The sequence below is a fragment of the Arctopsyche grandis genome, chromosome 3 (assembly GCF_051622035.1).
Source record: "Arctopsyche grandis isolate Sample6627 chromosome 3, ASM5162203v2, whole genome shotgun sequence".
NCBI classification, from domain to species: Eukaryota; Metazoa; Arthropoda; class Insecta; order Trichoptera; family Hydropsychidae; genus Arctopsyche; species Arctopsyche grandis.
The window spans coordinates 22,168,885-22,195,067 of record NC_135357.1 but is presented as its reverse complement, the minus strand read 5'-3'; the positions used below and the strand labels follow the sequence as shown (position 1 = coordinate 22,195,067).

The following is a 26,183-nucleotide window of genomic DNA, read 5'->3' as shown; positions in this document are numbered from 1 at the left end:
ATCCAATAGTCAGATGTTTTTTTCTAGCGAAATTAAAAATCACAAATATATGTACTTTTTTACATACCTCCTTTATTTACACATTTTAACATAGAAATATTAAATTGGATCATGCAATATATATGTACATATGTACATATATATTGTGGCATTGCAACACGTGCCGAGTTTAGCTAGTACAAAATAAAAATGTATAATAAAAATACGCAATACATACACAAATGAAAATAAAGAATTGTCAATTTTTTGTAAATATGTTAAAATTTTTAAATTGTTATTTTCTGATGTAATTGAATTTCTTTGTATTAACGATTTGTTATCGAAAAATTTATAACATTTTTCGAAATATTTTAGGTGCCTGCGTGTGCCAAAAGCTTCGCACACGCCACGAGCCGGCTCTGCAATAATTATATATGTATGTTCTTTTAAAATTTAAATAAAATTCATAATAAATAAATCGTATATAATACTACTAATAAAAATAATAATCATTCGGAATTGTGCTTGTTTTATCAAAAATCCAATCAAACCATTCCGAACAAGGCGATCCCTTTTGTCTGTACTTATGTACATAGATACGCATTATGCAGAATGCAATTCGGCACCGAGAAAATTTATTCAAAACGATGCAAACGATCTCATTAAAGTTCATCCTACAACCTTTACTCGCTTACACACCGTGTGGGTACGGGTATCAAATGTATACATGTTGTTATTATTCTTTCTCGTCGAGATTTTCCCAGCATGGCGCAGCGACTAGTAGATTCCGACCAATTTTTCACTCGTGAAAATATTTAAAGCGTCCGTCATTTCGAAACAAACACTCTCTCGCCTCGAAAAAGGACGGGGGACGTGGTGGGGTGGATGGGAGAGTTGCTGTAGGTTTGAAAAAAAAAGTAGACGCTTCCGCGAATTGGGGGGGAGGGGTGGGTGGCGACGTGCCGCGGCCCCCAGTTTGAGATTAATGGCGCTGCAATATGGCGCCCGCGGAAACAAATGAATCGCTCTTTGTCTGAATGACAGCTCGCCTAAGCGCGGATGGGCGGGTAGAGGACTCAATCCCCAGCATCCCACCCCATCTCAACTGCTGCCCTCTAAACACGTCACACTAACGAGTTTTTAGCTCAAATTCAATAGCTCGTTGTTAACAATGATCCAAACATTATTTTGCTAAACGCACAATCCTTTCCTAATATTGTTGCATTGTAATAACTACATATGTTTGTACATTCAAATATACAATATTTAAAATGGCGCGCCTCCTGGTTATAAAATATTGTAACGTAGAGATGAGGTGAGTGGCGCTCGTGGACCGATGGTTTACTAGCGCTGATCACCTGATCTCGCGTTCGCGCCAAAATGGTCTCGGCGCATAGAGAAGTCATATACAAAGGCCAATAGGATCTCGCGACTCATCGACCAATAGAATCTCGCGAATATCTGTGTACGGAGAGTACCCGATATTGGACGTATAAATATTGGACGCTTTCGAACCATAAAGCATTCAGAGCTGACGAGCCCATGGGATCAGACCAATAAACAACTTCTACAACACTAGCTGCGCTTTCTCTCCAATCCTGGAAACCCCTCCTCACGTCCACGCAACATACCTATGGTGCTATCTGTCCATACTGGACAGATAGCATAGATCAGTGCTTAGCTTGTAATGCTTTCAATTGTGTGGTCACGGGTTCTACCTCCGGCATTGTGCTGCTGGCCAGATCTTGGAAATGTGACTACAAGGTCGATCGTTTCCTTTCAGAGATTGCCAATTTATCTGATTTCATTGAAAACGGTTCCAGCAAAGTGGCAATCCTGTCCTATTTCTCGCAAAATTTTAGTTTACAGCATCTCAAAATTGTACATATATGATTGTTAATCGATGTTTGTAATTGGTCTTGAACAATACGTACAATACTTATGTACAATTTTTGCCCATAGATGTCGTGTAAAATAAAAATAAAGTTAAAAATGTGTGTATACCAGTATAAATACATGTAAATAAATAAATACTATGTAGTAAATGCGAAAAATAAACGCTTTTGAAAACTAGATTTTTATCGAAAAGAGTGTATCGTTAAACATATATGTTTAGGTATATGGCTGTGACATTAAGCCTTTGGTATTTCTTCCCTTTACTAAATAACCAAAATTTACCACAAAATCCGAACGGGGGTACGTACGAAAGGACCCCAAAATACTTTTATCTAAAATTGACTTACGTTTTCATAGAAAACAATTTGCAATGTGTAATAAAGGGTCACCCTAAATCAACACAATAGCAAACTGTGTACATATCCAAACACATTGTATGTACAATGTAGGCATACAGTTAATAATTACAAACCGCAAGCATATGTATGCTTGCAACAATCACCAAATTTGGACTAGCTGAATTTGCGAGAGAGAAAAGGGAACTAAATTAGATAAATTGGCAGAATCTAATAGGAGAGAGTTGAATTGGATTTAATAACCATCAAGATCTTGCCAGCTGCAATATACATTACGACTTTTCTACTGGTAAAAAATTGCTTAGCCAGTGAATCTTAGTTTAATTTCAAAACCCTGGCGGCGACCAGCAAAATTATCATCGCAAACATGATTGCCAATGTCCAATAACATATAAAGCGCACTAGGAGAAGAAAATAATTACTATAAACCTAAATATGTAGTCTCTATGCATGGCCAACCTAAACCATGCGTGAAAGAAAACATACACCGCTTTGGCTGTAACAAGCCAGTAGTCGTCTATGACACATTAAATTTTGATATAAAACAATTATAAACAAGTCAGTTTAACCAATTATTTCTGGGATAATTTAATTGTGTGTGGCACCTTGAGATAACAAAAAATAATCGCAAATACATAATTAGCGACATATCTACATGAAAACACTGACTTTAGATCCCCCCCTCCGTTCAATGAGGATAGATTTTTAAGATATTAACTAGCTGAACCCGGCATGCGTTGCAATGCCACAATAACGCATGCAATTCCCGTTCCCGTTCTCGTTCCCGTTCCCGTTCTTTAAAATTATTATAAAATAATTATATATTATTCCCGTTCTTTAAAATTATTTAAAACTATTATAAAATTGTATTATTTCTTAATCGCCGACATACATATTCACACAGTTTGGGATTCATGGTCGATGACAAATGGGGTTGAATTATCACCCCTTTGCACTGTGCCAATTACGATTCATTATTTCGATAGCGAAATAATATGCGGAAGAACTTCAAAGCGATCCAATAACCGCAAAGGTCCCCACCTCTCGGTTCGTTATTCAATTTCGTTTTGTGTGTATATTATTATTATCGACGAAATGTCTGTAAACACAAACCAATTTGCCAGACTTTATTTCGAAATGTTCGCTTTTCATCGCGGAGTTGCCAATATCATTCTCCCCATTTAGTACCAAGTGAATAGGTTAAGTAAAATTTGCAGTGTAAGCAGTGGTGTCATCGAATTTCCATAAAAACGGGTTTCCGAAAAAAAATCATTTATTAAAAAACTATATTTTTACCGGTAAATGGATTATTTCGCACGTTGCAATTGTGTACACGATATTTGTCGCCGCGAAAATCGCGAATACGGAATATCTAGCACTCGAGTTCTCGTTAGTATGACAGTTCGCGTGGATAGCTCCCGATGGATGGAATTTTCCAGTGCCAGATGTTCCGTGATCGAGATTTTAATGAAGTGTGTGAGATCGCTTTGTGTGGAATAATCACCGAACCCTTTTAACCATATAGCTAATGCTATGTTACATATACATATATGTATGTAGGTACAGAATACGTACACATATTTATTTTATTTATTATTATTTTAAAATAATAACAACAATAAAATGACCAGTGTGACCTGACAGATTGCCCCAAAGCGTCACACAATGCAATAAATTGGGACTGTATAGAAATGGATGTATCTAACAGAAGTTGCTTCAGAGGTAGTTAATCAGCAAATGCATATTTTCTCTCATCGAGATTCAAAAACAGGCCATTATTTATCTTGAATTAATATTTACTCTAAAACTTCCCATTAAAATAAAATTTAAGAAAAAATCAAAATCAGGATGTGACCAACCCATGACTTTTTTATGTATTTTGGGAATATAAGAAGTAAAAAAAGAACAAAATTCGATAATGGCGCACACATAAACAATTCGTGTTCGGACATTTCATCGCGGTAGCTTTTTATCGCGGGGATAGCTCACCGACAGATTTCATGCAAATATTTTCTATCCACAATATTGACATTTTATTTTTATCTCGACTGATTGTACTTTTTGAAATTTATATAGAAACTGTTATTTAAATATTTGGAGCAATGATTTTTTTACACATTAATATGTATGTAGTTACTCTTTTATAATAAAATTAATTAAAAGATTTATCTTATCAACGAAACAATAAATTATATATTTTGTTCGAAAATGTTTATTGCATTATATGATAATTAAAAAATAGCTGCATGAAACCTGTCGGTGAGCTATCCCCGCGATAAAATGGTCGTGCGAAGAAATGTTCTAGAATCATTAATACAATTATAAATTTTCAGCTTGATAGTTTGTGATATGGAAAAAATCATGTAGTCACAACATTTTTGACTTTTCTAAGAGGAAAAATTACCACTTCGGGTTCATTAAATTTGATGATTTTTTTTTTATTATCATCACATCAATACAAGGATTATATTTGAATTTTTTCGTGAAGAGCACACATATTTAAAGGGACGAAAAAAATAGTGGAAGAAAAATCGAACAAGAGTAAACTGCCACTTCTGGTTGTGGACTGTTTACAAAATTTTATATATAACTTGGTATGAAACTTAAACTTTTAGATATGAAATCTTAGTTCAATACGCCAAAAGGTTTCCGAGAAAAACATAAAAAAAAACCTCGATCCTCTAGAGTAAAAGTACTACTTCTGGTTGAGGTAAAAATATTTGAAAAATATCAATGTATGAAATATATAATTAATATTTATTGTAAAAAATATTCAGTCTGATCCGTTCAACGGCTTAGGAGATAATTTAATCCAAAAACTTAAAAAAAAAAAAGGACACCTATGTATGTATGTATATCATCTTTTGTTACTACGTACTCAGTCCTATCTGTTGAACGGGAGATAATTATCTCCTTTTCAACTTTGTTATTAATCCACAAGAATAGTCGAAATATGATTTTTCTAAGTGGAATTTTATTTAATTCTCATATAAAGATAATTTAATATATTATCCCTATTAATTAAATTCAGATTCGTGTAAATACGAGTAAACACTAGTACGAGCTTTTTGGTCGCAATTTTACCGATTTAAAGTTCAGCACACTTCCAGTTAACCCTTTTAAACGAAAACAAAAAATAGTGCGGTCAGAACACTATCCTAATAAACATGTTTCAATAGAAAATACTCAATATAATATAGTATTAACAGTGGGAAAAAATCCCAAGTGAAAATACGTAATTTTGACTTTTGATTTGAACTGGACGACTATTTAGAGAGATTTGAAAGCTGAAAAGTACTACAAATAAAAGATAAAATATCTGACTATAGATTCCAATATTCATTTTGAACAGAAAATTAACAGATTTTGAGAAATCGACCGAACAACACCAAGATATAGAAAAATCGCGCGATTTAAAAAACACATATATCTCCGAATCTCGAGCCAATCAACACTTTTTATTACCAGATTCGTGTTCACTGGGCATAGATCTATAAGAAAAGTCATATCCCGTCTCTGAAACATTTTAAAAGTCGTCATTTGTCGAACAGTGTAATTAATAAGCGAAAGTTCATTGAACATTTAACAAGTTTCCAGAAATTTTATATTTCAAACAAATTCTCAGGATACAATTACAAAAATGGTAACACTGAATTTAGACACAATTATTTAAAGCCCTAATTTTGTGATTATATTATGTTTTTGTTTTAGCAAAATATTTTTTTTGCGTATGGCAGCAGTGGTTCTGTTCTGTCATAATGTGCTGTCAGTGTTGTTCGTGAGCGGTCTTGTTTACTAGGTAATATACGATTCGAAGAAAATACGTATGATCTTGTTTGATATTTCTCATCTCAAATTTCCCAATTGATTAAAATTCGTGTTTTATTGCTTAATCGTTCATATATATCCACTATATGTATAATTTACTCATGTATATACGAACACATAATTATGAGTCATACCACTCATCCACATATATATGTATGTATATCTATACTAATTTGCATCACACATGAGATCATCGAGTATTACAATAAAAATCTAAATATTTTTTATTCAATGTAGTTCATTATACAAATTTGTTCCTTTACTCGATGTAAGCGTAAAAATATATTTTGAATTCAATTTTTAATTTTAGTGTTATATCTTCAATGGGTCAAAAGAACGCAGGTATGAGTGGAAACCCATCGACAACAGCACCCGTTGAGCTTTCGTCTGAGCCGCCTCCAAACATACCCCCGAATAATGGGTGTGTTCTATCGGATACATATTTACCCGATGAAGTGATAATAAGGATACTGAGTTTCGTAGATAAGAAAACGCTAGTCAAAAAATGTAAGTTTGTTTGCAAGAAATGGCATGAACTTATAAAGCGAGGTGTTTGGAAGGTCAAAGTTGAAAGGAAATATCACAAAGAATTTTCTAAATTGAAACTTCAAAAGAGATTGCCGTGGAGTGTCTATTATAATATAATTTGGAACAACAGTTATGGCAAAAATTTCTTAAAAAATAATAGTGGACAGTTGGATATGAAACATTGGAAAATTGTCGCAAACGGTGAGCTGAATATATGCACATTATTTTTTAATAAATAATTGTAGTTGCTAATATGATTGCATATTGTGGAACTCGACAGGAGGCGATCATTGGAAAAATGAATGTCCGCCCATTGGAGTACCAGAAACTACAGTCGATGCTGGTCACAAAGTTTGTTTTGCCACCTCTTATCACAGATGCGAAAAAAAACAAGTAATAGAATTATCCCGAGAGGGAATTTCGCCTTATATAATGGACACATACCAACCTACTATATTTATTTCAGAATGGTAAGTACATATGTTACGTATAGTAATAGTAATTTTATCATATTTGTCAATGTTTGAATAATGCTATGATTTATTTCAGGTACACCGCCAGGTGGGATTGTAATTCTTATTACAGGTTACATGTTGAACTTTTAAATGATAAACAAGAAGTAGTAACTAATTTCAACTTCGACATCGAAATGAGATCTTGGCTCGATGGTTGGAAAGAGGTCGGTAATCTCACGACTATTACATACATACATTTATAACATTTTAACCATTTTCTCCTTCTTAGGTTCATCATTCGTTTGATTCTTATGGTCCTGGCGTTAGATATGTTGTTTTTTCCCATGTCGGCAATGATTTACAATTTTGGTCAGGTCATTATGGGTCCAAAATGGCGTGCGCTCGAGTTGAAATCCCATTTTCAACACTGAGTAAATTGCAAATAAAGCACGACGATTACATTAATGATGAAATCATCAATTAAATCACTATATTACTGATTCTACTGTATACTTGTACAGTATATATTATTAATTATATTTTGTAATAACGATTGTTATGTTTATAAGAAATTTCAATATTTTATAGTATTATTTAAAAATCTATTATTAATATTGTATTTTAACCTTGTATTGCTTAATACCATTCACCAAATAAATATATTCATATATTGTAAGCAAATTTTCAATATTTATGCACTATTATTTTATCTTATCTATCTATATATGTATATATAAAAATCAATGTTTGTCCGGAGAAATGTTATGATAATAGAAGCGCCCTTTCGAATACATTTCTTGTTTCAATAACACGCGTACCATTTCCATAACTACGCAATATTGTACGCTTGTGCGTATGCTATTGCCGAATGCTAGCTGTCGCCATGACGCTTTCATGAAAACTTTCATAAACGATGTTAATTGAATAATATGTTACTTAAATGATCAATTTACTTATAAAAATGTAACCCATGTTGTTTATTGTGTTTTTGAATGCATCGTGCAATTTTTAACGATGCACTTGCCCATTGCCCTTGCCCAGAGAACTTTTTATCGGACATACGTCGACCACCAAGCATCAAATACGACTGATGCTTAAATTATTTAGGAATGTCTGTGGACAATCATCACTTGACAACAATATAACGCCTAATTACTTCTATTATTACAACATTTCTCTATGTTTGTCTGTCTGTCACGTATGCGTTCCTATACCATTCAACCAATTGCGATGAAACTTACAGGAGTTATTGCGTGTATGTCTGCAATGGTTTCTGTAAAAAAGAATCACCCAACGGGAATGAGTGGCATTGCAACACAATAATTTCAGATGTTTTCGCATCGCCACCTGCGTTGTTAGGGTAAAATAAATAAACAATAAATACTGTTCTGGAATGTGATAAGAGTGTAGATGGAAATTTTCCATTTTATTTTAATACATATATCCAGCATTGTCTGAATACACGATATCACACTGCCATGAATGTATGTGTATATGTTAATTGCTGTGATAGATTTGACCCCAGACAAATATTCATACATTAAATTAAAGTTATGTAGATAAGATGTTACATACAATCTTTATAAAATATATATATACAATCACAAATAAAATGAAGAAAATTATCAAGACACAAATGCTAATCTGAAAGCAATGTCGACCATATTTTGTGGAACGGATTCATGACAACATACGTACACTTCTGCAAATTTAGGATACTCAAAAAGACGTCTGTAACAAAATTGACAAAATCTCATTACATGTGAATTTAATGTGTGTATGCTATAACATATTCAACATGACGGTTTTACTTACCCAATAACCCAATAACTAAACGAGTCCTCGTTCTTTTTAGAATTTTGATGGAATTTCGAAGGAATTTCAAACAATATCCCATGTTCTTTTATTGCCACGAGAGATTTATTTACAGAACTCGAAGGTGATAACATTTTCTTAAATCTAAAAATATAAGTATTTTAAACACAATCTTATTAACAAAATAATACAATTTATTTTTCAACTGCAGAACGATACGATACCTGATAGTATTTTGTAACAAAGTATGAATCTTTTGACTTGATTTCCTAAAATTCGTCAATATATACCTATACAGCTCACTGTCGGATTGTTTTTGCACATTTAATGTCGGTGCTAACAAAACACCAAGTTCACTTTCCAGACGTACAAAATGAAAACACATATTATTATCACCTGCAGTGATCCTTAAAATACATTACAATAAGCATTACATTCAATCATTTCATATACAACTTTAAATATAATAGGAACTATGACGTACTTAGTTGGCAAGAGTATACCCATCTTTTGAAGAAGTGATTGACTTAAATCACCCAACTCGTAACTCCCACTAAATTGACTAGTACCCTAAAAATAACACGATTTATTTTTAAAAAAAGTAATTTTATAATAATTTATTACATTTCAAACCAGCTTACTTCACAACCATCCCATTCAGTGCATGAATCTGATGATACTGAATTTCTACCAGTTCGGTTCTCTTTTTCTCTAGCAGCTTTTCGTCCCTGAATACGTTCCTCATTTATTTCACTAAAGGATCAAAATTTCAATATTATATACAGGCAAAATATGTATTCACATCAAATACTAACTTAACTAACCTATTGCTATTTTGACTTTCCGAATCTTCAGACTCCACATAAGGATTGGCGTTTGAACTATTTGGTTGCTGTCCTTTACCCCATTGACCACCTATGCCACTAACACTAAGTTGGGACTGACTGCTATTTAGTTGACTTTCGCTGCTTGCAATTACAGATGAATTGTTGATTTGATCAGACGATGAGAGTCGTTTTTTTAATATAGATTGTATTTCTGGTGATTTTTTTGAAACCGGTGATGCCTTTTTATTAAAAGGTACAAATGAACCTAAAATATCAATAATGTTAGTACGATTTAATGTCATATGTTAAATTCCATCGTATGTCTAATTGTATACCAGCATTTTCTTTGGCTTTGGGCGAAGAAATAAAATCTTCTGGTTGCAAAATAATTTGAGGCTGAAGATTTGAATGAAACCATTGCTGTAAAAACTTATCAAGACCAACATCTATAAGCAAATCAACGGTGCTTTCACACTCTTCGACAAAATAAGGAGATGGTGGAACATTTTTTGAATCCTGAAATTAAATTTCAATTATAAACCTATCATACAAAATCCGTGTTTCATAAAAGCACATACCTGAGTTCCTCGTAATAAAGTTACAAGCATTAAATGTCCTTTGCCAATAATTATAATGTATGTTCTATAGTTTGAAAGTAGCTGAACGCTAGAATAAGAATAGTACATTGTTACAAAAACATTTCAAATTTTGATATATGTAATGCATAATATTTCAAAGATACATATTTACTTATAAGGCTTTGCTCCATCTTGTGGATCGTCTTCATATTTAGCCGGCGTTTCATTGTTAAAGTAAACCTCTTTCCACACAATAAGATTTTGTAAATCTTCCTCATACGATATACTTAAGAAACCTTGCATCCTCAAGAACGAATTAATTTCCACGAGATTTTCTTGGATTAGATGTGACACTAACAAATGACCTGCATAGTATAAACATGTCCCCATTATATGGAATATATCTTGTGCATCGACATCGTGATTCTGTAACAACGGGAAATTTTATAAAGTTTTATTTAGATTTTGATATGTATGTGAGTATTGTTAAAACTTACCGATCTAGATATATAGGTTGCATCTAATTCGGTAAGAGCATCATCTATTTGCAACTGAGCCTCCCAAGGTAAATGAACCGTTTGAACTATCGGCAAACACTGTTCAAACATTGGATCTGCTTGGGACTCACTGGACGATATTATGTCTTCAATGCGAACACTTTTTTGGGAATCCCAACCATATCCGCAAGTCATTATTTGAGTGAACAATCTCGAAAATAAACTATCTAACTTTTTCACGTTTGAAGCATTAGTAAAACAACTATTTAAGCTTTTATAACAAAATTCCAAAACTCTAACGATTTCAGCATTTACATGAGTAAGTTCAAATAAGTTACATTTATTCTCCGGTATGGCGAGTAATAATAGATCGGTGTTTTCCAATGTGTATACGACATTGACGAGACATTCCTTAGCGATAATGGTACAAGAAGTAGGTTTTGTATTTTTCAAAACATCCGGTATCAAATGATTCAAAGTGATGAATGTTCCACGGCATGAACATAGAAAATTGCATTTCTCTGGTCTGGGATAGCAGTACAAGACACCGTCATTCTCCGGTCCGTTTTCACTCAAGCCTTCTGTTTTCAAATATATCACTGCAACCGGCAAATCCCTCAATATTTGCATCAGGACTGTATCATGCTCGTTTACATCTTCGGTAAGGTGTTTGATAGTGTCTGAGGGCATTACAATGTTCGCAGGCGATTCACAAGCAACTTCGGCACCTGCCACTCTTTGCAGAACCAATTTAACTTGAATTTGGCCATCGGAATACTCATTTAATATTTGATCAATGTTTTCAGAATTAACAGATTTATTGTCGATTTGTTTCAACCAATCGCCAATCTTTATCTGTTTTTGATTAGCAGCTTGAGTGTCTGGTAATATTCCAGACACCATTAACCTTTTTCCGTCTTCAAAAGTATTCACAGATATTCCAAACAAGGACTCCACTTGATTATTCCGTCTACCAAACCGCAATCTGTTCGAAAAGTCAACCTTAAACAGAGAAGATATAATGAATCACACAAGACAATAAACAAATATACACATATGTCAACAGATATATTAAAAAAATATACTTCAATGCTAAACTCCTTCAGTTCTCCTTCTTCATTCTCATTAAATGTGACTTTGCTGGTTACTATAGGCTCAGCGTTTATTAAATTAGACTTTTTAATATTATCGATATTTTGCTTTAAAGTGAGGGTTTTGTCATCTTTTGCAAAAGACCTAGCACTGTTCCTTCGCTTTAATATTTTTAACCATTTCCCTAAAAATTTCCATACATATAAAACTCTTCACACAAAAAATACTAGACTTAAGATAATCAATGAAACCTTTAGAACTTCTTCTAACTGATTGTCGGGTAAAGCCATTCCTTTCGATCCCACTATTTCTTTCATTCACTTTAGAAAGTAATCCAGAAGAATCGACTTTTGGTTCAGATGTGTTATCATTTTTCGTTTTAGAAACAATATAAACCAATTCACCATCATCTTGAACGAGCGAATCCCACTCAGGTATATAACTGTTAAAATTAATTCATAGTTACTATTGGGTAAAATTATAAATGAAATAAGTACCATATACATATGTAGTTTTTCACTATGCGAATTGTCAGAATTAAATTTTAAAATTTGGAAAATTTAAATGACGCACCTATCAGAATCTGAATAGTATGAACTTGAGGAGCCATCAGACCAATTCTCAGTATCAGAACTGCTCTCAGTGCTTGATGTTTTCTTATAAGAATCAATGTAGTTTGTATTTTTAGATAAAAGTGGATTTTTCTCTTTTTCGTCCATTTCTAAAAATTTTAAAATAAAATATCTTAATAATTTGCTAATATTTCAATTAAATAATAATAAAAACTTTGTAAAAATAGGAGAAATGTTTAAACTGACTTTTAAATTTTAAACTAAATTGGCATGTAAAAATTATGAATTTAAATAATATACACGAATAATATAAGTAAATAAAGTATAATAAAACATTACTAACGTTGAGAATTGCGCGGAAAACTTTCTTTAATCTGCCAACAGTGTCAACCAACGCTTCCCCAAATTACGCGATCTAAACAACCAACTTTACAACCATACTTATATTACAATACAAAAATCTATTCTTTATTTTTTCCTCACACTAAATGTCATTGAACATGCAAAAATATGTGTTATGTTTAATTTCGTTACAAAATTTTCTACTAGCAAGTATTTTATAAAAATAAAAATCTAAATTAAAACACTTCCAGTAATAATGCACTCACAAGCATTTACATTTTCATCAATTATTGGTTATGTCCCATAAATAAGGCGACGCCTACGGTGATTTTTATTATTAATATAACTAAGCCCGTACCCACAGGAATCGTTGACATTGCAAAAATAGAAATGCGCATGAACAGTTTTTCATTCGGAAAAGAACCGCTAATTAATAATCCATCTAGATCAGTGGTTCGCACGTGAAATTTTACCATGGCCACATAATTGACACGGTGGTCTTATAAAAATGTCTGGTGGCGGTACCAAATTTTGCCTCTGTTGTGATTAAAAAAACAAAGCTAAATTTTATTTACTAAAAAATGGCAAAGTTTGAAAACGATCGAATAAGAACCCAAATTTCTTCTGATTAGACATCGTTATTGAAAGTAAGAAGAGGCTAGTAAAAAATGGATCAATTTATTAGTTCATACAATAAAAATTTTGGTTCATATCTTTTCATTTAAAAATAATGCAAATGAAAATTCCTCAATACTCTTTTCTTCTAATACATGCCGCGTCGCTGCTTCTAAGTTTAATCTGTCTGGTTTCGATATTTTTTTTACAAAGTGCACTACACTAAATGATTTTTCACATTATATTATAAAGCAATTTTTTCCAATTTTTTGAAGTGACTCGATTCATAATCAATGTACAACTTTGACCGAAAATTTACAATTTCAATTATTAAATTGGTCTTTACTTATTCGATAATGACTCATCTCCAATAACGCATATTTAAAGTTGGTCCAGGTAATTAAATTGAATACTGAACATAATATTAATCTCACCTGTAGTCCTATATAATTTTCATTTGTCATCATCTAAAAAGGAGAAGATACAAAAAAAAAAGTTTAAAAATTAAATTCTTCGGACCTTTTATTTATTCAGATTTATTTAGACAATATTAGCTTGGCTGAGTGAAATATCTTTAAATTGGCCTTGTGTAAATGCAGCATTTAAACCGGTAAAGTACATATGCACGAGTATTTATAGTAATTTTTTTTCAAAAAATTCCTTATATTTGCACGAGTTTGTTTTTACTTGACAACTATGTACCTTAATCTTAGAATGTACCGAAAACATTTTTTGATACTTGTTAATTAGTTGGAATTGCACTTAGCTCTCAAAAACCAATTATTATGTTTTGCTGCAAATTATAACATAACGATAACAGATACAAGGAGAATCGGTACGACGTCACCTGGTCCCCTTGTATCCTGCCCTCGCATACATAAGTAAGGCTGTGCGACAAAACATGGAGATTTTCACGGCACGCCACTGAAAGAATCCCTATATCAGTGGCGTGCCGTGAAAATCACTCTGTTTTTATCGTACAGCTTTACTTACGTGTGTGCGAGCAGGATACAAGGGGACTCGGTATGACATAACCTAATCTCCCTGTGTGGTAAAAATGAGAATGCCATTGCCCCTTATGTACATACCCCAACTCCCGTTGATTATTCTTGGATCTATGTATATTTATATAAATGTATAAATGTAGTTCTGAGTCAAAAAAGCGCCTTTGGAAACGAGATTATAATAAAGAGAGCGATAGGTGTTGTACGCAAGTTGGCTGTACTGTGCGAGAGTTTTACGGACACAAAGGCGCGCTTTGGTGCATCAAACAGCTGATCGCGTGCCATTGCGGTGTGTGGAGTGCGGAGTGTGGAGTGTGGAGAGAAAAGAGACCGGTGCAACGCCTGGCAGTGTGCGAGCGTGACGTCTTCCACAGCGACTGGACCACAATTAGAATCCTCACTTCTTGATTAGAATGCGGCCTTCTGTTGCCGCTGCCCAGGTCACTTTGTGCTTCTTCTGTCACCAACTATCCCTCGCGTCTCACTATTGCTTGTCACTCAAAACATACACACACACACACACACACACACACACACACACACACACACTCTGATCTGTCAACCGCATATATTTGTTATCCTAGTACTCCTGTTCGATACGCATGTAAATATTTTGAACGTTTTTCCTGTTACACCGATGATTCATCCCTTTTCTCATCACCGTGTGAAGATTTTTTTGTACAAGTTTATTCACATACTTTGTTCACAATTTAATAATATTTTGCTCGTGCCGTTGTAGAAGAATGGACATCAAAATGCAATTGCTCCTCAAGGAACACAGAGCTGCTATTATTCAAGACGTCGATGTCGATGATATTATTGATTCGCTCTTTTCGAGTGGTACCGTAGCCGAGGAAGACTTCGAAACCATCAGAAGTCTGGTAAGTATTATACGTTAAGAAATGAAAGTGCTCAACATTTTAATCGTATTTACACTGACTGAGTCGATGCTAAATATATTTGGAGAGACTATTAGACTATCCTTCTAATTTTGAATGTGCGAAAACATTTAATATATTTATTTATTAAATGTATCTTATCTGTGATATCCTTATCGAGTGTACATAAACAGTGTACATTATCTTTTTCATAAAAATATGATCGATAAAAAATAAATTATGCAAATTGTTTTTCAAAATGTTATGTTTTCGTTTTCAGACCACTAGGAGTGATAAAGTAAAAAGATTACTGGAAATTGTATCTAGAAATGGCACAGTGTCGTTTCAAGCGTTTGTTGATAGTTTATGCAAGCCGTATAATTGGTTGTGGAAGAGGCTACAAAATGCCAACGAGTTAATACCTGTGGAAATTCAGCGAGCTGCTTCAGAGGACATTTTAATTAAAGGAAATGTTCCTAAATTACCGCTGTACTATGTGAGAAGACCGACTTTAGTAAGTTTTGTTATGTAAATATATATTTATGTGTTTATTATCCTGTAAATATAAATATATGTAGTGTGTATAACTCGCCCATAACAAAGTGCATATGCTTCATGTTGTTACGTCACTGGATTTAATAAAATCTTTTTCTCATCAGGAAAAAAACTTGCACGAGCGTCTTTCAAAATTAGAACGGCACAAAACATTAGCTTTGCACGGAATGCCTGGTTGTGGAAAAACGTCTCTAGTTATTAGCACCCTTAGAAGTAACAGTTCACTAATAATAAACTCATTCAATGGAAAGGTTTTCTGGATTAGCGTCGGCGATTGCAAAACTGATGACCAAATCATGACTTTACAACTGCGGTTTGTAGTCTTTTCAACTGCACCATTAAAAATACTTTTCATTTATTAACATCGTTATGATATGTTTATCAATGTGTATGTATGTAAAAATTTTCATCGGAAAGGTTGAAATTTTTATTCTTTCCTTTCAGACTACTTAAAAAAATGGAACAAAGTGAAAGTGCTATGAATGTTTCTACATCATCGATTACTTTAGGATCGTTAGGCTACAGTGAATATTCAGTTTATGTTGATCATGACTGGAAAGATTATAAACACAAACTTGCTGAAATGTTTAGTAAAGATATAAACAAAGACTCGCTCTTAATTATTGATGATCCCAGAGAAAAGCAAATTGTTGAAGCTTTTGATGTGGGCTGCAAAATATTAGTAACCACACAGGATAGTACTTTAGTTGATAGCAATTCTTCGATTTTGAAGGTAATATAATATAAAATTTAATGTAGTTCATATGTAACATTATGATTTACTAATTTTTTTTTATAATTTTAGATAAACGACAGTCTCACCGAAACCGAATCGCTCCAATTAATATCCATTTGTGTAAACCAAGAAGTTCAACAACTCCCTGATCAGGCGAAAAAAATGCATAACATTTGTCGAGGAAGCCCTCTGCTGATGGCCATGTTGGGTGGATTGTTAGCCGACAACAAAGACAGTTTAAAGCATGATGGCAAAAGATGGAATCATTTTTTAAAACAGCTTCAGCACAAACCGAATTTCATTGCTCGGTAGCTTTTGTTCGATATTTTTGAAGTCGTTTCCATCAAAATTCCTTTTTTATTATGATGTATTTTTACATTTGCAGGATAAACTTGCGAAAAAATACACATCATTCGCCACAACTTGCATTGGAGATGTGCATAACGTCATTGGAATCTGAACGTTTAGTTACTGCGTATAAATCACTTGCAGTGTTACCAGAAAATATTAAGGTTTCCGCACAAGCGATGGGTGTAATATTAGATATGTCTGAAAAAACAGAAGTAGAGGATATGATGACGAAACTTAAAAATAAATCTCTTATCATAGAGCATTACAATGTCGATCGGAAAACGTATGAATATGAAGTTCACGATTTAATATTGGCTCATCTCAAAAATTTTTATGACGAAGATAAAATCAGCAGTCTTCATTGTGACCTCTTGAAAAGATACTTAGAACAGAATTCTAATAATTTGGTAAACCTTCCTGATGATGGATACATTGCCAACTATATTGGTTATCATATTTCAATGACTAATAATGTCGACAATATGTGGGATTTATTTGCGACACTTTATACTAATTTAGAATTCATTGGAAATAAAATACGTTTGGCTGGACCTTGTGATACAATTGATGATTTAAATAATTATTGCAAATATATTTTCACTGTAAGTTGTCTCATTGTTAAATTTATCAACGTTAACTAATTAACGGTATGAATTTTTAAATAAAATTATAATTTTAGAACGCTTCAGAAGGCAATACTGACTTCATAACCAAATTAGGAAAATTTATATCTAGTTACGGACATGACTTGCATCGTTATCCTAGTACTGATATTATTCAAAGTATTTTACAATATGAATCCGGTGGAGAATTATACGAGATGGCATCCAATTTAGTAAAAGAAGAACACAACAAACAGCATCTCTATTTACAGTGTTTGTGAGTGATTTTTTTCTAATAATATAATATCTCAAATGTAAATAATGAAAGAAAAGATTTTTTAATTATTTTATAAATTAAATTAACGTGCTTCAATTTTACAGACCAAACAGTGATCAAGAACATTTTATAGTTTTGAACGTCGGAAGTGAATTTAATTTTGTAAAGTTTTGGTTGCATTATATATTCATTGGCCACATTAACGGAAACATCACGGTATTATTATTACGATACATTGATATTTGAATATTGAACTTTTTTTTATGTAATTATATTTATTTCAGTTTTGGACAATCAATAACTATAAAAAAATTAAAACCTTTACTGGACATAAATCGTACATTAAATCAATATCGATAAATTCTATTAAACCGTTTAAAATGACATCTGTAAGTAACGACGGCGTTCTTAAAGTTTGGGACATTGATAGTTTTGGTTATAATGATCAAGAAGATAATGAAGACAATGAAGATGATTCTACAGAGACTGGTATTTTTTTTTTCACAAAGAAAACCATAGTAAGATTTAATGCATAATGATTTTAAATTTTATTTTTTACAGAGGACGATTTTCCTAATATTTGTGATACGCACAACAGCATTTTAACTTTCACGCATCCATCCGGTCCTCTGTGTGATGTCAATTGGGGTAGAGATTCTGATATATTTTTATCGCACACTAATCCTGGCAATGTGATAATCATATATGATTTTGATAAAAAGTCGCATAAGGAAATTGAGTGTGAGAAAGATATTGAAATAAGTTGCAGTATATTATCGCAAGACGACACTTTAGCAATCATTGGATACAATTCGTTGAACAAGAAAAAATTCGGAGTCAACATGTATTGCAAAGAAACTAAACATCTACTTATAACCTTCACAGAATACAACTGTGTTTTAAGTCTTGCACTTTTACCGAGTACGTATTCGTTGAATTTAAACATTTCCATTATAATGAGTGTAAAAAGTAATAATTTAACTTGCTAAATATTTTAGATGAACATCGAAGTGTTTTAGTTCTCACAAATAAATATGTGAAAAAGCATAAATGGAATAAAGTATTGCCAAGTAATTCTATTCAAGCGAAAGAAAATGTAACTCATTCGAAAATTGCCGAAGCTAAGGATAATTATGAATTGCGAATGGTCAAAATCGGTACGGAAGACATTGTTTTCGTTTCGACGACAGATTGTCGTATACTTTTGTATAATATAAATACATCCGATTTGTTGTGTGAATTAAACAACCACAGAGGGTAAGCTTTTTCATAATATACGTCAAATGTCAATAGATATTTCTATATAATTTAATTTCTTCTTTTGTTTCTAACAGTGTCGTATCAACTATGGACTATATGGAGTATAGAAATGTTGAGTATGATGTATCCTCACATTTGCTCTTGACTGCCAGTGGTGGTGATCAAATTTCAAAGTTGTGGTTCGTCGACGAAACGCAGTTTTATTTAGATCGCATAAGGTGAGTTTGATAAATAACAGCTACTTAAAAAGGTCTATTTATATTATCCGGCACTACACATCAATAGCCCGGCACAGCACTACACAGAAAAGACCACTTATATTCATAATGTTGCGTTGGGGTGGGTTCAGGATCCAAATGAAAGGCCAAAGTCGCTTCACAGCATTTATTCAACAATTCAGGAGGTCCACACGAGATCACCGCTCACTCCAGAATAATCTGATGTACCGTGTGTACCTCCTTATAAAGTAAAAGGTGCCCATCACAGCTTCCCCGATCCATTAATGTGTCTATTGTTTAGGTTCTACCTTGGCGAGTCTTTTTGTTAACGCATGCACTCGCCCGGATCAGTGAGAACTTAGCGTATCCTTTGTCCGGGCACTTACTGGGTCCCGTTAGCCTAATCCAAGGTCTCTATTGTTCACCCACGAATGCACTTAGACAGTAGATACTCTCCCATATTCCCACGTTACAATACTATACAGCCCCATCCGTTTTCAGACGAGTGCAAGATAAAATCGGCTTACATATACATTACAGAGCGCCATGATATGGCGCAATATTGCTTGCGTCGTATTGTCGAGTCAATATTGTCACAATATGGCGTTTACGTAGATATTCACCTGTGCATCATTGCACTTTCGTTAGTAGGGTGCACTCATCATGTCATGCGTGAATATTTCCATAGTGGCCAAAAAAACCGGTTCTACTTGATATGTTTCAGTGACGTGTACTGCTGTATAATGTGAATGAATCGTGTCTGTTGCTGCTGTTACATATACGCCACATACATATTACGGGACATATGAATGTGTCCATGTAAAATGTACTAATGTATATTTTTCGTGCTGCAGATAAACGTGCAGATGCCAGTCTGTGCTGATCTAGTACAAATGAACCTTAAAATTTGTCCATATAATCAGTTTCTTTTTTTATTGTTTTCAGAAAAAGTCCAAAATTTGACTGTGTATTCAATTCTCATTTACAAATTTTTCCAAAGAACATGCTAGAAAAAGTATCACCTATCAGAGAATTTTCGGACCTCTCCCTTCGGCGCGTGAAAACGTTAAGTTGTACAAAAAATTCTAAACCTACGGTTCATAAAACTACTAGTCTGGATCGACACACTCTTCGTCCGTTGAGTTTCCACAATCTTTCACGATCCTCCTCAAATGATGACCCTATTGTTGCAGTTATAGATAATTCTAACAGTATACAGGTCAGTCAATCAAATACTTAAAAATTTTGAAATATGTATGTAAATAAATATGAAGTGACCATGAGGAGCATTATCATTTTTTAAAAAGCAAAACAAAATTAATTTTTCAAAAAAAAAAAATATATACATATATATTAATAATATTAGTGGACATAATACTACTAGTGGCCTGTGTGCATCTATGTAATTGTGCACTCGGTAAAATATCGCAATTCGGATCAACGGAATTAATAATTTAAAATTCAATTAAATTGTTTGGAAAAAAATTATTTTGTTTTTGTCGGCCAATCGTGTGACCAAAGTGATATACCGCATCTCTTTCCACGATATACGATTCCAAGCGGAGAAAGAGAGACAAAGCATGGTGAATGAGTACTTTGTGCACATTCATCATGCTTCATCTCTTTCCACGATATACGATTCCAAAAGAGAAACAGAGCACGGTGTTAACACCGAGTACTTCATACACACGCACGCACGCACGCATTAGACAATTATTATATACGATTAATGGACATATGACGGGCTGAAAACCAGACTGGTTCAAGTGACATTTTTAAAAAAAATCTGGTTTAAGTGCTAAAATAATAGCATATAATATGAAATGCTATTATTTTAGCACTTAAACCAGCTTTTTTTAAAAATGTCACTTGTACCAGTCTGGTTTTCAGCCCGTCATATTATTATTAATCCTCCATAACTCCACAACCCTAGTTTGCACCATTCGTGGATATTTTTCGCAATTTCTCAACCCATTTCATAATGGACCACTGTTCCATTGCTATTGAATACAAAATGGCGATCCATTGGAAGGTAAATGGCCATACCCTTACCACTCCACGAGTACCAACCCATCTACAATGACAATGCTCCTTGTAGTCACTCTGTATACTATTTGCTCCCAATGATAATTTTTCAATTATTAATAGGTATTTAAGGGCAATAAACTGATTACAAAAACTGAAAAAGCAAATAGCGCCATCACTTGCATTGCACTTTCACCTTGTTGTCGATATTTGATATATGGATTGCAGAAAGGAGATGTAATTAATTTCACATTCAAAACATTGACCGGTGTTGTCATTGTGGAAATTAAAGATTGTGTGGACTATATGGAATTCATAAACAGCACAACACTTGTGATTGGCGGGAAAAGGTGTGGTTTGATGATATACGAAATTCTCCACGACGATACGAACAAATGCTGCGCTAAAATGTTAATGAAAACATACAACGAACTGGGCTCTCGAGAGCTCCTCGACAATATATGGGGTAAAAGGGGGAAACATGCAAACAAACCGAACGGTAATAATCGCAATAGTTACTCATCGTCCGAGTCGAATTCTTCGGTGAGCGACAGCTTACCACCAGAGTCTCCCAAGCATCTTAGTAAATGTGAGCATATATACAAGCATGAACCCGTCATCAAATGCATCTCCATTCCGAAATTCGGCATGCTGAGTATAGAACGAGATGGTAGTGTGAAACTGTGGAATACTGAACCACGACTCGAGAGCGTTCTCATCAGCAGACAAGATCTTTCCTTGTCTTGTGTTTCTTTTGAAAAGAGCCTTCTTGTAATGTGTGATATAAATGGAACATTCCAAGTAAGTGCCGCTTTTCATTTTTTTTTTATATTTATTCATTTCAACACTAAATATGCATATGTATATGTCCATTTTTCAGATCTATCAAATAAATTCAGCAGAATCAAATACCCAATTGACTGCACGCAAAATTACATCCCAAAAAATTAGCCAGAAAATCGTTAGTTGTACTGTATCAAGCGATGAAAAGATTTTAGCCTTGGGCTGTGAATCTGGAAACATAGTGGTATATACATATAGTCTTACTTTATTCTTACACGTGTTAAACGGCAATATTTTGACGTTTGTTTCATTTTTTAGATCTGGCATATTTCCAACACAATACTGCTGTCTGTAATAAATTTCCACAAGGAGCCGGTTAATTCGATGAAATTTTCGCCGGTACCCATTTCGACACGACCCATTTCATTTACGCATTTTGATAATGACGAAGATATACTCGATAGCGATTCAACTCCGTTGGTACTGGTATCAATAGCTGGACAAGTATGCTGGTGGAACGTTACGTCCATCATTAATAGGAAAAATAGAAAATTATTGAAGCAAAGCAAGTATGTATACTAACTAGACTAGCATTTTATTGTATAGTACACTAGTTGTTTTACCCGGCTTCGCTCAGTCTTTGTAATATAAACAGCGTAAACATGGCGAATCTAATAGTAAATATTCGTTCGTTTTTTTATTAGATTTATTTGAATCGCAAAAAATATAATATTCAACCAATTGAATTGTCGTCATAGAAACTTTGTTTACGAAGTTCCCAACTAACATCACATATTTTCTTACATACTTACAAAGTCTTTTTCAAAATTATATGTATATTAGATTGAAAGGTACTTATTGGTTATACGGGCGCATCCGAGCATCAAGTATACACACTTACACCAACACATACAAATACATAGCAGTTATTTTTATTTTTATTTTACACTAGCTGAACCCGGTATGCGTTGCAATACCATAATAACGCATGCAATTCCCTTTCTGGTTCCCGTTTCCATTTGTCGGAAAAACGCAGGCAGCGACCACATTTGAAATTATTGCGTTGCAATGACACTCATTCCCGTTTTTTCCGTTTCCGCTCCCGTTTTTTTTTTTTCACAGTAATCTTCCCGGACATGCATACAACAAATCCTGAAAATTCCATCGTAATCGGTTCAGTGGTTTAGGAGCCTATTCGAGACACACACACACAGACATTCATTTTTATATATATAGATAGATATATACCAGGAAAGCCTAACAAGTAGACCCCAATGCGCCTTCCTAGACAATTAATTACAAACATTGCAGCATTTTTATTACATAAATCGCTGTATTTCGAGAGGCTGAAGTACGCGAAATTAACAATTAATTAATTAATCCATAGAGACATCTATGGATTTAGACTTGTACATAATTTTTTTTTTACATGTTGTACAAAAATCAAACTCGGATATTTGTGACTGCGGGTAGGATGATTTTTGCCAATTTGATGGAAGAACCGTTTCAACAATGAAATCAGATAAATTGGCAAACTCAGATAAGAAACGATCGACTTGCGAGTCACAGATATCAAAGTCTGACGAGCAGTATTAAAGATTAGTACGGGATCGAACCCGGTAACCTCTCGGTGCTAAACATAAACGCAACCACCGAGCCATACTGCTGGCTATGTGAATGGCTTCTTGGTGTCTCAAGCATTTTTAGTAAAGTGACAGTACACAAGCACACCTAGAGGCCATTCATGTAACTGCCGTATATTTGTATGGATTAGTATGTACAACCAATAAGTACCCATTGAATTATTTATGTATTAATAAAACTATTATAGAGGAAGTAATCGCAATATACTTTCGCCTATTGGGAATCTGATGTCGTCGTCTCCAATAGATTTTAAAACGACTGGCAACAAAAATCCTGCACGAAATAGTAATGGATTCAATTTCGATTTAACAACTAATCTAGAATGGGAAAAGCTGTGGAAAGGAAAAAGGTAATTTTCTTTATTTCATACACAATATATTATATGCATGTATATATTATCTCATATGTAATTATAATATTTCACAATTACAGAGCGAAGAACAAAAAACGTAGAGATCTGCTTAATTGCATTAAATTGACAGGCGAAAGAGCTTTCAAAATTATGGTTAACAGTGACTTCTCAACATTTGTGACCATCGACCAAGGTGGGGTTCTCTATGTTATGAATGTAATTCATAATAATAAGACTGAAAATGGCTTAAAGTCAATGACTGAAAATAAACTTCCACTGACAACGAAAACTGATGCAAAAGAACAAACAAACATTCAGACAAATCAACATTCACATGCTTCCAGTATTTGAATGACAATGTCGAACAAAGTTTTTGAACATTGCTCAACCTTAATGAAATGACAATTGCGAGCAATTTACAGATTTTATTACTAATTGAAATGGTGATTCGAAAATTTGCTCATTGCTAGAAATTGAATGTGTGTGTGTGCTAATGAGGCGACAATTAAATAAATTAGAGTAAAGAAAGGTTAACAATGCTGACTTAAGGAACACAATACTGATCGTATTACCTAATTTTATTTTATAGAATAAGTATTTTGTATCTCTTCTACAAATACTCTTTCCTCGTGATCTCTTTACATCTCACATGTATGTAACTACTACGATGGTTTGGGCTAGTATTTAATCCAAACTATGTGCATATTTTTTTGAAAATATATTTTATACGTGCTTACAAATGTTCTACGCACAAATTTTGCATAAATATCTGTCTGTATTATAAATACATTATAATAAAAACTTTTATATATACCGATCAATTTACATTAAATCGGTTAGACCTTTTTTATATATGTAAAGTTTTTAAATAGCGTAAGAAAATTTTTATGAGTGTTTCAATGTGAAACTCTTCCGGTTGTATACAGCTTTCAAAAGCTGTACACAAGTATGAAAGTATTGATTATATTATGCAATAAAACTGCCTTTAATGAGATTATGATTTTTCTATTTATTGTAAAATTATTAGAAATGCTAATATTTCCTTTAATATGTACATAAATAAATTAAATTTTATTTACTTATATATAATATTTGCAAATAAATTTATACGAAGATCATTACAACTCATTTCACTACTTTTCGCAATTACAACATCAAAGGCATTTTAACAAAGGGATCTGTGCAAAAACGAAATTTGAAACTATCGCAATATGTGTTGTTGTGCTAATATAATAATTTACCTCGTATGTTAATATAAAATTAGTTTTGTTTTGTTGATTAGTAAAAAATGTGCTAAACGAATTTTTATAATGCTTGAAAAATAAACACAACTACTTAGTACTTTGTGAGTCGATGTTTTGTAGAAAATTTTAAATACATATGTATCAGTTACCACAAACAATCAACCAAAGTTGTGATGGTAATCTTTTAGTCATATAATTCACATATGTATTATTCAAATTAAATAAATTGATTGTTATAGACTTATGATATGTATGTGATGATACTGTAAAATTCGATAGATATAATTTTTTCAGTGATGATATAACATGAGTTCAATAACTATGTGCCAATCGGCTTTTATGTATTTACATAAATGAAGTACACCCTAATTTTAATCACAAGTTATGATTTAAAATTAATTCAAATAATAAATTTGACCTGTTTGTTTTGTGGCTTTGAAAAAGATAAAATTACAACGTAAATTTGAAAAAGTTTTTCTTGCATAACCAAGCATATCATATAGATGATTTATTTTATTATAATTTAAACGTTGGCCTCGCTGGATCGATACTGTCGAAGCGTTTTTAATCATTTCTATTATCGGATTGCCAGCAAAATGTGTACATTTATACTATATTATTGTTAATTATTTGTGTATAGTAAAAACTCCCTTTTGAACCGTAATTGACGTGCCTTAAATATTTTATATACCTTTGCTCACTTGTAATATAAGTTTATAAATAAATCTGTTTGTAACCATGAAATTGTGATTAAATTTTGTTTTATAAATATTTTTACTAACCACTAAGTTACGACATTTGTGTGCATTTGGTATTTTATTGTCTTTTTAATTAATTAGTTTTTAGATGAATTTTTAGCCAATTTATTTAAAAT

The 26,183-nt window shown here is 33.0% G+C and overlaps 3 protein-coding genes and 1 long non-coding RNA gene across 4 annotated transcripts in view; 3 read left to right on the top strand and 1 right to left on the bottom strand.

The window, feature by feature from the left end:
• Positions 1-26,183, top strand: part of LOC143909957 (uncharacterized) — a 420,033-nt gene that overhangs the window by 317,471 nt on the left and 76,379 nt on the right. The window lies entirely within an intron of this gene.
• On the top strand, positions 6,045-7,526 carry LOC143909984 (F-box only protein 6-like). The gene is made up of 5 exons (XM_077428309.1): positions 6,045-6,055; positions 6,370-6,788; positions 6,868-7,057; positions 7,137-7,266; positions 7,332-7,526. Exons 2-5 carry the CDS (start codon positions 6,383-6,385, stop codon positions 7,524-7,526), a joined length of 921 nt encoding a protein of 306 aa, XP_077284435.1. The 5' UTR covers positions 6,045-6,055; positions 6,370-6,382.
• in (inturned planar cell polarity protein) lies at positions 8,425-12,848 on the bottom strand. The gene is made up of 14 exons (XM_077428149.1): positions 12,767-12,848; positions 12,425-12,572; positions 12,103-12,293; positions 11,845-12,035; positions 10,760-11,761; positions 10,435-10,688; positions 10,263-10,350; positions 10,020-10,200; positions 9,682-9,949; positions 9,499-9,610; positions 9,342-9,427; positions 9,082-9,264; positions 8,858-9,001; positions 8,425-8,773 (listed from the first exon to the last, which is right to left on the bottom strand). Exons 2-14 carry the CDS (start codon positions 12,568-12,570, stop codon positions 8,668-8,670), a joined length of 2,952 nt encoding a protein of 983 aa, XP_077284275.1. The 5' UTR covers positions 12,571-12,572; positions 12,767-12,848; the 3' UTR covers positions 8,425-8,667.
• Positions 14,622-25,058, top strand: LOC143908959 (uncharacterized). The gene is made up of 19 exons (XM_077426819.1): positions 14,622-14,824; positions 15,124-15,265; positions 15,543-15,776; positions 15,922-16,130; positions 16,262-16,550; positions 16,623-16,861; positions 16,939-17,506; positions 17,584-17,783; positions 17,888-17,999; positions 18,068-18,272; positions 18,345-18,704; positions 18,782-19,040; positions 19,118-19,261; positions 20,207-20,480; positions 21,410-22,087; positions 22,167-22,313; positions 22,388-22,638; positions 23,901-24,062; positions 24,146-25,058. Exons 2-19 carry the CDS (start codon positions 15,128-15,130, stop codon positions 24,414-24,416), a joined length of 4,740 nt encoding a protein of 1,579 aa, XP_077282945.1. The 5' UTR covers positions 14,622-14,824; positions 15,124-15,127; the 3' UTR covers positions 24,417-25,058.